This window comes from Calidris pugnax, unplaced genomic scaffold, assembly GCF_001431845.1.
Source record: "Calidris pugnax isolate Ruff unplaced genomic scaffold, ASM143184v1 scaffold303, whole genome shotgun sequence".
Taxonomy (NCBI): domain Eukaryota; kingdom Metazoa; phylum Chordata; class Aves; order Charadriiformes; family Scolopacidae; genus Calidris; species Calidris pugnax.
This window is the reverse complement of record NW_015091087.1, coordinates 167,023-182,705: the sequence shown is the minus strand read 5'-3', so window position 1 is coordinate 182,705 and position 15,683 is coordinate 167,023. Positions and strand designations below refer to the sequence as shown.

Below are 15,683 nucleotides of genomic sequence, written 5' to 3'. Positions count from 1 at the left end.
GAAGAGAGGTCTTTGCTCCAGCAAAGCTGCTCTCAGGCCATGTATTTCTAGTTATTTCTTTTCTGCTTATTCCCATAGAGTAGCTGAGCTTGGGGGTGCTTTTCCACCCCCAAAGTTTCTGTTGGGTTGTAGGTTTCAGGAATGCTGCAGAAGAGTGTGGAGGAGTGGAAATCATGGGCCTAGGTTTGCCCTTTGCAGAAGAAGCCCGTTCCTCCCCAGGAAGAAGCAGGTGGCTTGAGGGCTTGGATGGGGTATTTCTGCAGGTGTGTGTAGGGCTGACATTAGCAACCTGATGATAAACCTCCTCTGTGTCCTTGCTGGGAGGAGCAGTTCTTGCCAAACCAGAGAGAGAAGGAAGAGAAGGTGGAGGTGGTGGCAAAGGGAGGACGAGCAAGTTGGCTTCCGAAGTGGTCTTTGCTTGTACTGTTGGTGAAAGAAACCAAAGTTATTTTCTGGGGTATTTTTAAAATTGAAAATAGAATTTGCCAAGGTGAGGTCTTGGTGAGGTCTCTTCCCTTCTTCTCACCCCAGGCACCCATGGTCTGTGTGGACAATGTATTTTCAGCCCCTTCTCAATCACAGGACGGTGGGCTGGTGTTGCAGCTTTCTTTGTGATCCTTTCTGCCCCTTGTCTGGTGAGAGGAATGGGCCTTTGAAGCTCTTGGGTCTTCCCTGTCCACCTCTGGCCTTTTGCATTGGCAGCACTTTGCATAAGGCAGGGGAGAGGGTTGCAGATTACTGACAGAGGTTGAGCAGTGACTAATATTGGACCGGAGGAGCTAAAGTGTTCAACCTTTAGGCAAAGATTACCTGAAATTAAAACTTGTAGGGACTTGTGCACTCGCACTGTGTCATTCATTCGTGTTTGTAAGACACATGTACAGATCGGGCGATTCCTTTTATTCCTGGGCAATTTACATATTTTGGCGGTTTCACAAAAGAAACCTTGTGTTGAATAAGTCAGATCATGATCTCACACTAGGCCTTGCTTACAAGGAGTTTTTTGGAGGCTGAAGCATAGCCCAAAATGCGAAGTTTTCCTTTTGTGGGCGTAAAACAGAGCATAGGTTACTGGCAGCACGTACAATGGGCGTTAAACGTGGGTATTAGCTCCTAAGCCAGCGTATTACTTTTGATGTTTGGGGATGTGAGGGCTGTCTGTTAGGTGTCGTTTCATCTGGCAGGTGTAGGAGGTACACCACTTTAGAAAGCAAACATTAAATCTATTTATTCCATAGTAACAAGCTCAGTGAAGTATGTCACTTCATAGAAGTGGATTGGTGGGCTGCAAAGAAAATGCAGTAATTTTGTTTTCAGGGCTTTTCTTAGTACTCCTTTTCTGACAAAATGCAGGGCTTTGTTAGTATTGCAGACTGAGTTTTAGATATTTGGAAGGAAAAATTGCATCACTCGCAATATTTTAATGAGGAGCATTTGCTTAATTAAAGCCCAGAAGATTCAGGGAATGTGGACAGCTGAGGGTAGCAGTGTGCTACAAAGTTCTTCTTCGACTTACCAATTGATTTGGGTTCAAAAGCCAAAGTTGGTAGTGTAACTTGTAGTCTTCCTTTGGCTGTTTGCTGGCCTGAACTGTTGATGCTACAATGACCAAAGCCTGGATTAAATTCTGTCTAATTTTAGGCATGTAGCGGTTGTGCTGAAGCCTGGAGCATAGCTGCCCTGGGTGCCTGCAATTTAGCATGGGCAGAAAGGTGTCCGTAAGGGGCCAGGTCTGTCCACCTGAGGTGGGACTCGTCCTGTGGAAGGGTGAAGGTTGGTGATGGGACTGTGTCTCCTGAAGTGCGAAGTATGTGCTTCATGGCTGCCAGCTGTTCACTGATGGCAATTCTGGTGGTACTCGTTCATGCTTCCCCATTTATATTTATTATTAGTTTTACCTTTTAACGTATGATTGATTTTTGGAGTGCCATCACCAATCTGCTCCCTCTGCTTCACTGTGGTTGCTCTTGGCCTGAAGAACGTTAAATACCGAACAGTGCCAAGCCCTCCATTGCTGTTGGTCAAAGAAGTGGCAGCATGTGGTAGAGCTTCTGAATTTCTTCTATCAGCTACTTCTCCAGCCCCATCTCTTTTTTAATAAAGAATCCTATGTGAAACAACCCCAAGAAAACGCCAAAACGGGATTACTTTTCCTCTGCGTTGTTTTGTTCCTGTGAGCATGGTGACAGCTTTTGGGTTTGTGATTATGAACTTCTGATGGGTTTTTTGTTTGTTGTTTAGCATTTGGGTTTCATTCAGTGCACAAAATCAAAGAGGAGTTATAAGTAACTACTTCTTCCCCTTCATCTGTAGGACTTGTTGGTCATTGTGGGTGTGAGGCTGTATACTGGATGAATCTGTCCTGTAAGGGAATCAATGTCTTCATGTAATTATAGGTTTTCATGATGTATGTACTAGAAGAACATTCGTGTTATGCCAGAACTGCCATTTTTAATGTATTTAGCTTCCCAGCTTAAATTTCTGGTAATAAAGCTTTTGTGTGGGATATAGAATCATAGAATCGTCTAAATTGGAAGTGATCTTTAAGATCATCTAGTCCAACCATCAACCATTTGGTACATTGGAAATCCACTTTCAGTCATTTCAGCCGTAGTTTTCTCTCCTTTCTCAGGTGTTTGTCTTCTGCCTCACTCCTCTCAAACTAGAAATGTAGTTTCTCCTTGAATCTCTCCAGTGTCATCAAATTCAGGACTCAGGAGCCTTTTCCATCTCCCAGGTCCAGAGTGTGGCCCAGCAGTGTCTGGACTGCAGACACAAGGAGGGACTCATGTTTTTGTCCCCTTTGGGAAGATCTGCCCTCCAGGTGGGAGTGGTGGAGCATCACACTGCCTGGGGTGGAACAAGGGCCAAGCAGTGGGCAAACACCTCCTCTGGCTCTGTTGCCCCCAGAGATGCTGCTTTCCTTGGCACCAAATGCACACTGAGACTGAAATTAGAAAAGCTGTGCAACGTTTTGGCTTAGTGCATAGGCCTGTTTTCTCTCCAGCATCTATGTCTCCTCTTACTGTCTAAGCCTGGAGCTTTGCATAAAGGAAATTGTTTTAATTTCTTTCCTTCACACACAGACTTACTTTTCATATCTGCTAGCAAGGGCTTGTTCTGATCACAAACAAACAAACAAAACAAGACAAAAAAGTCTGGATGTAGAATTGTAGAGCAACAGGCATTTTTGGTGTAAATAATAGTAATGGAAGTAGGGTACTAAACCTTTCCTCTTTTATGAGAGCTCTGAAGATGTCAGTACAAGGCTAGTTTATTGCATAACTTGTAAATAATTTAGGCTTGATGAGGACGGACAGTTGAATTGTATAGCTGGGGTAAACATGCAATCTGAGCAGAAGACTCTTTTAAGTAATCGTGACCGCGATCGAGGGAGTAGCCTTGGAAATGGTGGAAGGGATTTGCCCTTGGGAGGTTTCTCTCTTGGTTGTCTTCGGAAAAGCCGACGGCATCCTGGGGCTTGGCTGGGGGAGGTCAGCAGCAGTGCAGTCTCTGTGCCTTCAGCGCAGCTCATCCAAGTGACCGGCGAAGGCACCGGGGGCACATCAAGGAAGAAAGAAAATATTGTCGTCGGAGTGACTGGCAGAGGAGGTGGTTTTGGGGGGGGATGTGGGGGGGGGAGACAACAGACAAGTATTGTCTTCACGTGGTTTTTTGGCTCCTTCCTGCTCGCACGTGATTCCATCTCCTGTGCCTGCACAATGCTGCTACACAAGGCTCCTTCGGGCAGTGCTGGGACCCTGCTTAAGAGCTGGCCCTCCCTCCTGCTTTTTTTGTCCAGCTAACTTAATTGTTGCTTTATGGCTGCAGCCTCAGCGATGGCACTGTTGCGAACAATTTGGCTCGTTTTCTCTCTTGTTTCAGACGGTGCCGTTAGCGTGCAGCAGAGAGAGGGTGCTGTGCCAGGCAGGGGGGGACACACAAAGCAGCCTCTGTTCTGCATGCGTTGGGAAGTGTGTTTCTAACCTGCTTGATGAAATCTTGCCACCGAAGGTATCCAAACGTGGTCATAAGGACAGTCCTGTTCTCCCGGCTAGTTCTCACGAAACTAGGATTTTTTTAAATTTATTTATTTTTTCCCCCACCCTTGAAAAAGCATCACAACAACCTCCTTCTGCGATCGCTCTGCCCTGCTGCTTCTGGCAACACGGCTCTGTGCCTGCAGCAGAAGTGGCTCAGAGGCTGGCGGGCAGCTCTCGGTGTCAGCACAGGCTCCAGAATGCTTGCCAATGGTAAAGCCCATGAAGGGCTTTCTCTGCATGGGCTGCATACGTGGACAAGGGACAAAGCCTGAGAGGCACCCTCGCAGCCATGGTGGGGTGATGCTCTGCACCCACCCTGCTGCTTGCTTGGTGTCCGGTCGGTGCTCCTTCAGTGTCACGGAGCGCCTGGCGTGAGGGACACGTTTTCTTAAGGGTGAGCAGTCTGGAGGCCTTCGAACAACTGCGTGTTTGGGAAGGACTTGAGGGACGTTACAGAGAATTGAACATGCTGATGGCAAGGTGGGAAGAGTCTGTGGATGGGTAAGGGGTCTGTGAAAGGGAGACCTTGGACGTGAAGTGGGACAGGCACCGTGAGTGCTGGGGCTAAGAAGGTAACAGAATTGAACATGCTGATGGCAAGGTGGGAAGAGTCTGTGGATGGGTAAGGGGTCTGTGAAGGGGAGACCTTGGACGTGAAGTGGGACAAGGCACCGTGAGTGCTGGGGCTGAGAAGGTAATAGAGGGGAGAGACAGAAGGGAAATAAACTTGCATGAGGTCTTTAGCTTGAGGGTTACAAAGCTCAAAGGCTCTGTAAAAGACTCTCAAGAAAGACAGGATGTAATAAGAAACTTGGAGGCTCTTGTATGTTAAGATTTAGGAGGGACTGTATATGGACTTGTTAAATGTTTACTGCACGTCTTGATTAAAGTCTTTTCTTTTAAACAGTTTAGGCTTTCCCTCCCAAGAAGCCTGCCGTTTGGTATTTTCTTTTAAGAGCTATGTTATACCGTACTCCCAATTCCGACACTCTGTTGTGGCGTTGGAGAGGATTGCGTTTCTTCACGTTGCCTGTTTCTCCGCACTGCGAGCTGCTCTGCTTTATACAAACCTCCTACCTTGGCAGGCGCTGGCAGGGACTTGCCCGGCTCTTGGGACCTCATTGCTCTTGTGGTTGGGTTCCTCCCAAAATGGCAGTCTCTTTCCCGTCTTGGAGGCAGCACCACCGCTCCTGGTTCAAATACGGTGCTGTGCGCCGTACTGCCCTAACTCTTCTCGCCAAAACATCTCCCTCGTGTGTGAGAACTTTATTAACGAGTGTGTGTATTATGGATTCCAGCACCAGAAAAGGTCACCCATTGTGCTAGGCGCTATTCAGACTTTCCCTCTCCTGGATGGGTTGAGCTCCGAATGGATGCTGGCCAGGTCTGAGGTGCGGGAAGGAGGGAGGATGTGACACACACAAGCAGAATTGTGGTTTGTAGAAGTTGGTGTCGTGATTTATCCTGGAAGACTTTTGTTTGCGTTTTGTGCCTTTTAGGACTTCTAAAAAAAAAATTTTTGTGTGGGTGGAGGGCTGAAATGAAAAGTGAGAGGAAGCGGAAAGGAAAATAAACTGGGTTTCTTGTGGGTTTCTCCTGTTTTTCTTCAGCTTGCCTGCTGGGGGGAGATGGTGAAGGAAAGGCCAAGTCACTATGGTTTTGATGCCTCTGAAGGCAAACCAGCTTCCTCTCCACCACTCTGAGCATCTGTAGGTTGGCACTTCCTTTCCCCTCCCAGCACCAGGCCAAGGCTGCTGCCTGCCCCTCCACAGAGATCCCAGCTCTCCCATCATTTAAAGATTCCCAAATTGCACAAGCTGGAGCTTGTGATCCCCAGCAGCTCAGTTTACTCTGAAACCCCAGGTACAACATCTCCAGCCACTGTTCTCCAGGTTCTGCAGCTCTCTGGGTACCAGCAGGCAGAGCTTCATGGGCAGCATTGGGAAAGCAAAGGAAAGTAGCCTTGAAGGCTTCACTTTTCCCATCCCCTTTCACTTGTGTGTTTGCCTTTCCACTGGTAGGGAGTGGTGTTAATTCTTAAAACTCTTGGTTGTAGCTTGAAATGACTGGATGCTGTTTGTGTGGGGAGAGCTGAGATTTGTCACTGTCTCATTTCTTAAATCAGAAAGGAAAGTTACTGAAGGGACCGGTTTGTATTCCTCTGCAAACTCATTTAGGACAGCATATAAGTCATCTGGTGAGCTAGATAAAGTTGCTCTTACCTTCATCACAGAACATTGCTCTGTTGTATCCTTGCTTGGCTATGTTTCCTCATTGACATTTACCCCTATCGTACCCCTATCTGAAATTGTCCTGAGTTTCTCCTCCCTGACCTGCACTATCCCTTGAGAGGGCAGAATCAACAGCTGGCAAAGCGTGGTGGTCAGGCAGCTCTTCCACCTACAAGATTGTGGATGGAAAGTCGCCCCTTACATGCCCTGGGATACTTCCTCACTCTACCTTTAGGTGTTTGGTTTTTTAAATTCAGCATCTGAAATAATTTCCTTGTACTATAGAGCTTGGAAAACAGTGTTATTCCCCCCTTATTCCCTGGGCTGTGTTTCTCAGAGACAGATTCTCGTAGAGGGTCTCGTACCAGTTGCAGTGCTGGGGCAGGTCAAGACTGTTTTGCTTGGTCTCCTGAGGCACCTAGACAATGATGTTATTGAAGTATATAAAAACGGGGCAGACGTGGAGCGATTCTTCTTTTTCTTTGGTTATGTCCTCCCTGCTTCTGGCACTTCTAGATCTGTAGTTCCCATCTTCTCCCTCCCTACTGTGGTGTCCAGCAAAGTGTTTTCTGAATTCCTCATCTTCTAAGAATTTGTATAAATAAGCAGGATTTTCTTCCAATAATGATGAAGTGGGGGGGAGTGTACCTTTGGAAAATGTGCTGACATTGCATAATTGAGCTGTCCAGATTAATATTCCTTACATGGATCTGCTCTAGTACCTTTTATTTGTCTGGTAGTTACTCCAGTGCAACCATGGTCAGATACTTAAATCGTCACATTTTTGTAAATGGTCATGTAATGAAAAGAACGAGTCATTGATTTGCTGTCTACGTGCAAAGAAAAAATAATCCGATATTTAGCATGCAATGAGAAATAAAAGAGCAAGCAGTATGAAGATATTGCGCTACAGCTGCGAGCAAGCTGATCGGGCATCGCTAGGTGGCATGCTGAGAGGTAACACGCCTGGTTTTATTTTTAATGTGCTAATTCAAATGGTTAGAAATTATCGTAGTGTACATAGGTGGATTTCTGTGCGGGCGTCGTATGCAGTTTTAATCTTACAGGCAAAGTCATTTTGATAAAACAGCGTTGTGGTTAGAAATCCCTAGAGATGCTGACATGTCCATGTAATCTCTGAAGGGAAATGCATGGAAAGGGAGAGGAAAGCTGCTCCAAGCTTGATTTAACCACGTGAGTCTTGCAAAAGTATAGCTTACTGCAAAAATTACTGGTAATCAGACATGCTGTCACAAACATAAGTATAAAACACTTAAACCAGCCCCATCACAGGCCAGACAAAGAAGGTTTCAATGGGAGTTTGTATCCATAGATAATGGCTTAAAGTGGTAATTGATGCCAGCTGCATAAAATCACTAGGAAGGGCTCACCAGCTGCCTCTCTCCTCCAAGAAAAAAGGATGTACTTTTGTATTCCTTCATGAGAATGACAGTCTCTCGCCTCAGTCGGTTTTAATTTTCCCCTTTTGTGATCCTGGCGCCTCTGCAAATGGTGGGACTGTTAGTGGTGGTGCTGCAGCGCATGTGTTGTCAGGAGGAGATAGGGACCTTCCGTCCAAATCCCAGGACGGCCACCGAAAGACCTCCCTTTGCACGGGAGGGTCTCTGCTGCAGGCTGCCCTCCCTGCCTTGCATGTGTCCATAGGGAGACCTGTGCGGAAACGGCCTTATCCGGTGAGATTTTTGGGTGGGATTCGTCTCGCCCTGATGCGAGACATCTGCAAGATTGGTGTCTGGATCTTGGCTAATGACCTCATCCTCCTTTTGTAGTTAGTGGGGAGAAGTAAACACCGGTAGGGCGCACATTGTTCGGCCTCTTTCGGATGTCCACATTGGGATGAAATCAACTTTACCCTGGAAAAAAAGGTGTTCCTGAATCAGGAACAGAACAATTTTGGTTTGGCCACATTTTTTTAATTTTTTTTTTTTAAATTATCATTATTATTATAGTCTTACACCAACTGCTGTACTGCAGTGGTACTGCAGCCTTCTCCGTGCTGATTAATCCTCATGATAGTTCCTGTCGCCACAAAGTCTTCAGGACTCAGTGCCAGGGAGTTATCGATCCACGCTAAGTAAGTGGAGTCCTCCACAGCCTGGCAAGAATTACTGAATCCATTTATTTTGGTAGGCTGGGATTTGGACTGGATGGAACTCAAGGTGAGACGCTATTTGTGTTGTGGACAAACGCTCAGTGGCGGCTGAAATAGGAGTTTAGGACCATTATTAGCCTTAGTTAAAGGAGATGCTTGGGTTTGCTGCAGGCCCTTCAGCAGGTGTTTTGACACAGCCACAAGGAAGAACTGAAAGAGCCGTAGCTGCCTGCAGCCTGCTGGGTCACCTTTTTTGTTGGTTTTTGGTCTTTGTTTTTTGTTTTTTTGTTTTTTTTGTGGTCTTTTTTTTTTAGTTTTTTTTTTTTTTTTTTTTTTTGTGGTCTTTTTTTTTAAAATTTATTTTATTTTTCAGAAATAGATCCTGTCTAAACATTGTCCTGTTGGCCGTTGTTACAATAGATAAACATGAACAGCCTTTAGGACATCCTGCCCATTGTATTGTAAAAGCTATTGTGCTCATGTGCTGAGGGTAGGAAATAATTTTTGTATAAAAAGTCAGTACAAAATAGCTGACTAATCCAATTATACATACTAACCTATCAGCAATTAAGTCCCAAACCATTACGTTTAACAAAGCTCCTAAATTGCCTAAATTCAAAGTTCAATGTGGTAGTTTCTAGTATAAGCATGGTTTTTGTTTTTGTTTTTGTTTTTTTTTATTTTTATTTTTTTCATATGGTCTAAAAAAATCACACAACAGCAAGGACAACTGAAGCAGCTGAGGAAGCACTGACTTAGCTTTTGGCTCAAAAAAAGCTGTTCTGATAACGCTTTCTCCCAGGGCTGCTGTTCACTGGGAACTTTGATTTACAAGTTTATTTTACTATTTAGCTCGGTGTTCCAGAAATACAAAGTATTTTACTTGAAAGATGCGTCATGAGAAGATTTAAGAATAGTTTATCCCCTGGTGCCTTTTGGGAATTCTCTCTTAATAATTTCCGAGTAAGCTCTGCGTCCCACTGTTGGTGCATTTGAAATAATTGTTTGCTTTGGAGCACAGGGTGGCTTCTTTCGCTGAAGGCACGCGTGCCAGTGCGTGTAAATAGTTAACATGGACTCGCTATTAACATCTGCGTATGTCGCGGGTAGGATATTTGATTGCTAGCGTGGTACAAATTGCAAGGAAGTTTTAAGGCTTAAAATTTTCTCATGTAATCAGCTTTGACATTACAGGATAATCAAAATACGTGCTACCGTTGCCGTCAGCCAGCCACCCTAGGGAACAGAGGGTTCGGTTTCTTCCTGGAATCAATTTAAGGTAGACAATTTCCCCCCCAGATATCTGAGGCTTAGAAGATTGCGGAGCGAATAAAGATTGTGCCTAAAGGGCTAAACCAGCTGCTTTTTTTCATTTGTTGCCTTGAGAGGTGCTAGATGAGGGCTCCCACTCCCGAGGGACGGTAAGGGAGAGCTGGGGGTGGGATGGTGCCTGCTCCTCCTTCTTCTCTATCTGCTGGCTGCCTGCTCAGATGCCACCTCAACGCGCGCGTGGATCCTTTCGTGCGTCGCGTCCCGCCGTCGCATCAAAAGCGGATTGTGGGTGGTTTTAAGGAGCTGTCGCAAACAGCTCTTCGAAGGGATGACCTCCCTTCACCTGAGCTGCTCTCTGCTTTGCACCTTGCTCAGGCCGGGGGAAATCCTTCCTCTGCCTTTTGTGTCCCGGCATCCTGTTTACCACCCGGGCTCCCGGCCCTCTCTTCCTGATGCACTTGCTCTTCCTCCAGGGAGGCAGATGGAGGAGGAGGAGGAAGCTTGTGCACGGGGCGAACGCCTTGTCCGCACGGCGGAGGGGAATTCCTGGTCTCCACCTCTGCTTTCCTGCACCAGCCCCGTGCTGGCACCAAGGTGGGACTGTGTGTTCCTCACCATGGTGGGACCCACCTTGGAGGGCCTGCTTCTGCAGCCGCCTGCGCTGAGCCGCTGCCTGGGGTTGAAATAGAACTGGTTGCGGTTTTCAAAACTAAAGGAAAAAAATCATGAGGAAGATGGAAATAATACTTCTGTATCGTAAATTCACAGATTTTTCTGGTTTTCTAGTTCTCTGGGTTACGTAGAATAAAGGCCTACTAGCTATGTATTTGCTTGAGGTATTACAAACACAGGGCTTTTAACCAGATCCTGTCCTGCTCCATCGTTGGATGAAGTCCAGTCATCCTCCATGTGCTTTTTTGCACTACTGAAAACTTGGGAAAGTAAGGATCTGGTTTAGACAATCTCAATAAACAGGATTTTGGTGGCATGAACGTAGGATGTCTTTACTGAGCGTGACGCTGGTATAAATTGAACTTTTAAAAAAATCTACTTGTGTGAAAGAGGAGAGGAAATAAATAATGCACATGGTGTATTAAACATATGGTTTTTGTTTTTTTCCCAAAGGACGAAGAAGAAGAAATCAAACTGGAGATTAATATGCTAAAGAAATATTCTCATCATAGAAATATTGCAACTTATTATGGTGCTTTCATTAAGAAAAGTCCTCCAGGACATGACGACCAACTGTGGGTAAGCAGATATTTCTCAAGCGTGTTCATAAGTCTTTCCTTTTTGGATACAGTTTGAGGATGATAGAAATATCACATTATGGAAAGACAAACTAACAGAATTCAGTGCTTGCCTGAACAGATAGATAAGTGAATCACACAGGCTCATTGTGCATCCTTAAGAGGATGGCTGAACCAAGATTTGCTGTTAGCAATGGATTTGCTCTTTAAGTAACTTTTTCCCCCCCCATTTCCCAGATGGATAGTAACATGTTTCATGGGAACAAGGCAGATGAGCTGAGCAGTAAGAATGTGTGGCTGAAAAAAGAAAGCTGCACTTGAGAATTGTACCCATTACATTTCTCATCCCACCTCATCTACACCCTCTAGAGGATTGAAGTTTGGATTTGAAATGGCAGGGTACAGACATCACTGCATGTTCTTCCATAAATATATGGGAGTTAAAAGAATAAAATCCCTTGCAATGATGTGATCAATTTGATTCCTTCAGCATTGGATGTGCTTTTACTCCTGTTGCTGCTAATGCATTTTGCATAGCTGAGCAAATCCAGATTCCCAGCATTAAATTACAGTGATTAAATCAGTCCTTGAAAATGTGGTAACTAATGTGAGACATATTCCATATATGTCTGACACACATTGGAGACATTTGGTTTGAATCCGTTTTCCAGGCAGAGATGTAAAAGAAATTATATTCTCTGCTTCACGAGGGTTTCCCAAATCAATGCTGCAACCTGATTATTTTGCTTCGCTAGACAGCTGGGAACTGTGTTTAATGTTGGTTGTATGCTGATATCTGTTTTTCAGCTTGTTATGGAGTTTTGTGGAGCAGGCTCTATCACAGACCTTGTGAAGAACACAAAAGGGAATACTCTGAAAGAAGACTGGATAGCATATATCTCCAGAGAGATTCTCCGGGTAAGGAAAATAGTCTGCTCCACATGGAAACACAGAAACGGTCTTACAGAGATGTAGCCTAGCTTGAGGTTCTGCAAGAAGCTGTTTCTGATCAATCCCGTTAGCCATGTCATCACTTGGAGAACGCGTAGGAGCAGATAGATGTCTGCTTCGCATCATTTAACTCGGTGTGAGTTGTACTGTATTGTAACGGCAGCCTTGCAGAAAACAGCAATTTTTAGTCATGAGAAGCCAGCAGAAGAGCCAGTGACCTTATCTATTGTGGAAGCTGTGAAACGGGGTCCCTAAGACACTGTTTTTGCAAACCCTGTGGTTCTAACAGTGTCATAACGCAATAGGGTGTGGAATGGGCTTTTCCGAATGTGCTTGCAGCCATGTTTCTCTGCTCCTAATCAAGTCTGTGGAGGAAGGGAGCTGTTGGCTCAGGCCAGCAGTCAGGACTCCTGTGCTGCCATGTCCTTGCATACTGTGTGTTCCTGCAGCCCATCTAGAGAAACAGCTACGTCCTGTGTGGCTGTGTGCTGTGGGGTGCGAGTTTGCGGCGCCCCAAAAGTTTCGCAGGAGGAAGGATGCCACTTACCAGGTTTTTTTTTGTAAAACTGAAGCTTTAACTAATTACTCTTCAGATTTAATTTCCAGTTGGTACAGTTTAAGCGCTTTTTGAATTGGCATTTGTTTGCTGCGCTATGTAAATCTGGTATGGTTTTCCTTGTGCTTCTTTGTAAAACAAATTGCCTCCTACCCATACCACTACACAGTGTGTTTGTTCAATTGCCTCATCATAAATGAGGTTCTGAAGGGCTTTATGTTAAAGGAAACCACCACTGGCTCTTGCATAAATCAATGCTGCTGTTGTCTGTGTTATACACATTTGCTCTTCTTTGGCGATTTTTAAGATGGTGAGGGAGGGAGACGTAGGATTCATCTCTTGCTTGAATTCCAAATGCTAGGAGAGAGTCTGGCTGCTGGCATTTGGGCTGGCACATTTAAAGTTGTTTACAAGGGAGAAGAAAAAATGTTGAATACCTACTGATGGTTTTATTTCAAAGCAAATGGAGAGCATGCTTTAATATGAGGGAAGCTAACTTCCGCAGGACTGATCTTAGACTTGATTTGAGAACTGTGTGACCTTTGAGGCATTGCATGCTATGTTGCATTCATCCTAGGTTCTCCTTGGGTAAAGCAGCCATGCTCACTGAAAAGAGGCAAAAGTGATTTACCTCAGAAAAGAGTTAGGTGAAAGCTATTTTCTCATTCCTGTGAGAGATTTGCAAAAGGAGCCTTAATTGCTCGCTAGCAGGAACTGGAATATCTGGAAAAAAGGAATGCTAAACTCACATTGGTATGAAATATTGCAAAACCTGATTCTACACTAAGTTTGTCGGAGATGGAGGAGAGAAGGGTTGTGTAACAGAAAGTTAAAATGAGCTGAAGTGCCAAAGATTGGTGCAGGTGGAGACAGAGGCGAGGGTCGACCTAGAGGATGCCTGTGTGGCTGGAGTGGTCCGGGGACTGCAGGAGAATGGAGAAGTGCCCCTCTTGTCTCCTCCCAGCCCTTTGCAAACCCTAATGTGTTTTTTTCAGTAAGGTTAGATAGTTCTCTGGAGAGAACAGACGATTATCTCTCTGGCTGCTTCGGCGTAGCAGAAGGTTTTAAAAAGTATCCTGTGTGAAGCTGTGGAAAAGCCTTCATTCCTGTGAAAAATAAGACCATGGTTAGCGTTAGCAGCCAGCAAAGGGTCTCGGGGACATCAGCCGCTCACTTGCTTTGCTTGTGACATGTGTGGGGAGGAGCTGGGGATGGTGGTTTTTTTGTCACGCTCATTAACGGTTTTAAAAAAAGAAAATGGCCCAATGGTTATGTAGGCAAACTGGTAAATGATCATTTAATGAAGAACATGTGTTAGGAAATATTTCTCTACAGCAACCACTACTCTCTTAACCTTCTGCAGCTGTAAAGGTTCTATTTCTTTATTTTTCATAAAACATTAAAAGCCTATGAGGGCAACGCGAACAGGCAAGGCGATCCCACCGGAGACTACAATTTTCCGAGCAGAGAGCTGAGGAGAAACCAAAATACAGGCAGTTGCTAAGAGGGTTGCCTGTTGTTCTCCCAATTACATTAGAGAGTAAAATGCAACATATGTCTTCCTCAGCCCTCCCTGCACATGGCTAACGCTTTGGGGCATGCATCCAGGTGCTGTCTCAACAAAAAGCACCGTATGCCAGGAGGTTTTGTTTCCTTTGGAAAGTATAACACTCATGTTTTTCTTTTTTTTCAGTTTTTTTTTTTTTTTGTTTTTTTGGTTTTTTTTTTTTTTTTTTTTTTTTTTTTTTTTTGTGAGGAGCAATTATCTGGCTTCATATTTATGGAGGCTAGAGAAGAGAACTGCAGCTTCGCAGCAGAGCTTTTGTCTGTCATCAGTCATCCCTCGCCCTCAAATATAGCTGCCAGTCCATCACCCTCCCACCCACTTCTTGGGGGTGCATATATACACGCTGGTGCTGCCTCCTTTCTCCCTTCACTCCTCTTCCCTGGACTAAATTCTGGGTGACCGTGCGTGTGTGCCGGGTGTCAGTGACGTACGCTGACACTGATGTCATTTACAGTGTCATTGCACAGAGACTGTCTGGGAGCTGAACTTTCTTCACGTGACAGCCGAGAGGTGTTTGCACAGTGCAGATGCTGGGCTGTATTTAGCTGCATGACCAGGGGCCCGTGTCTCTGTTCCATTCCCAAAAGCTGTGCAGGGGGTGTGCTGCTACAAGACTTCCACAGGTGATGGGACCGAGAGCTCAGGACCCAGTGCTTTGGGCTTTGCAGGGGTTCTGGGTTTGGGTAGTCTGTTGCTAAGCCAAGCATCTAACTCTGAATGTATTCTCCTTCCTCTCCTTAATGCAGGGGTTGGCACATCTTCATGCCCATCATGTGATTCACAGGGATATCAAAGGGCAAAATGTGTTGTTAACAGAGAACGCAGAAGTGAAACTCGGTAAGTAGGCGTGCATGTCCACTTCCTCATTCATTCAGCCTTTGTTTTCTGGTGTTCCCAAACTGATTTTTATCCTCTAAGAGCCCTGTGACGTGTTCTGGAGCATGTGCTCTCTGTCACTGCTCCTGTGTGAATCAAGGCCCTGCACGTATTTCCTCTTGCATTGGGAGGATGGCATGCATTATATTAGAGGATGTTGGCTTTCATGCTGGAATCAGAGAGAGGACCATTTTGTGCCCCCCACTGAGCCGTGCGTGACTTGGGTTGTTTCTGATTCCCATTACTCTGGGCTCGGGAAGTGACAGGAGTCACTTCTTTATTTGGCTTTAATTAAAATAGCACCTGCTGTGCAGGTTCTGGACACAAAAATACAGTCTGGATGGCACACTCAAGGGAGCTGTGGCACCAAGTTCAAAACGTGCTGGCATGCCAGCTGAAAACTGTGCTCATCCCTGGCCTCCTCTTTCACTTCCTAGTGGACAAACTCTTTTTCCTTCTCTGTAATCTGTCTCTTCCAGTTACTGCACACTTTAACCTTCTGTGTTTGTATCATGCTACATTCGCCACCTTTTTTTGGTTAAATATAGAGCCATACTGAAGGCCTCCCACCCAGCCCACATCCCTTCTGTTTTGCATTACACCTTCCTGCAGCACGAGGCCTGGGAAGATGTCCCGGCTGCTGGAGGAGGAAGCTCTCGGGAGAGCTTTCCTCCTGTTTTGTCCAAAGTGGAGCACGGTAGCTCCCAAACCGTTTCTCCCACCGAGCTTGTCTACACCAGTTTGTCAGTGTCGCTCGGATGATGGATGTGGTGAAGCTGTCACAGCCCTCCTAGAGCAGATGCCGTGGCTGGTATAGAAAGGCA

At 45.5% G+C, this 15,683-nt stretch overlaps 1 protein-coding gene across 11 annotated transcripts in view; it reads left to right on the top strand.

Moving 5' to 3' along the window:
• Positions 1-15,683, top strand: part of MAP4K4 (mitogen-activated protein kinase kinase kinase kinase 4) — a 171,264-nt gene that overhangs the window by 98,390 nt on the left and 57,191 nt on the right. For all 11 annotated transcript variants that reach the window (XM_014957751.1, XM_014957757.1, XM_014957755.1 and 8 more), the window contains exons 3-5: positions 10,785-10,910; positions 11,717-11,827; positions 14,730-14,820. In XM_014957751.1, coding sequence (XP_014813237.1) covers positions 10,785-10,910; positions 11,717-11,827; positions 14,730-14,820 — 328 coding nt within the window. The remainder of the gene's footprint in view (positions 1-10,784; positions 10,911-11,716; positions 11,828-14,729; positions 14,821-15,683) is intronic.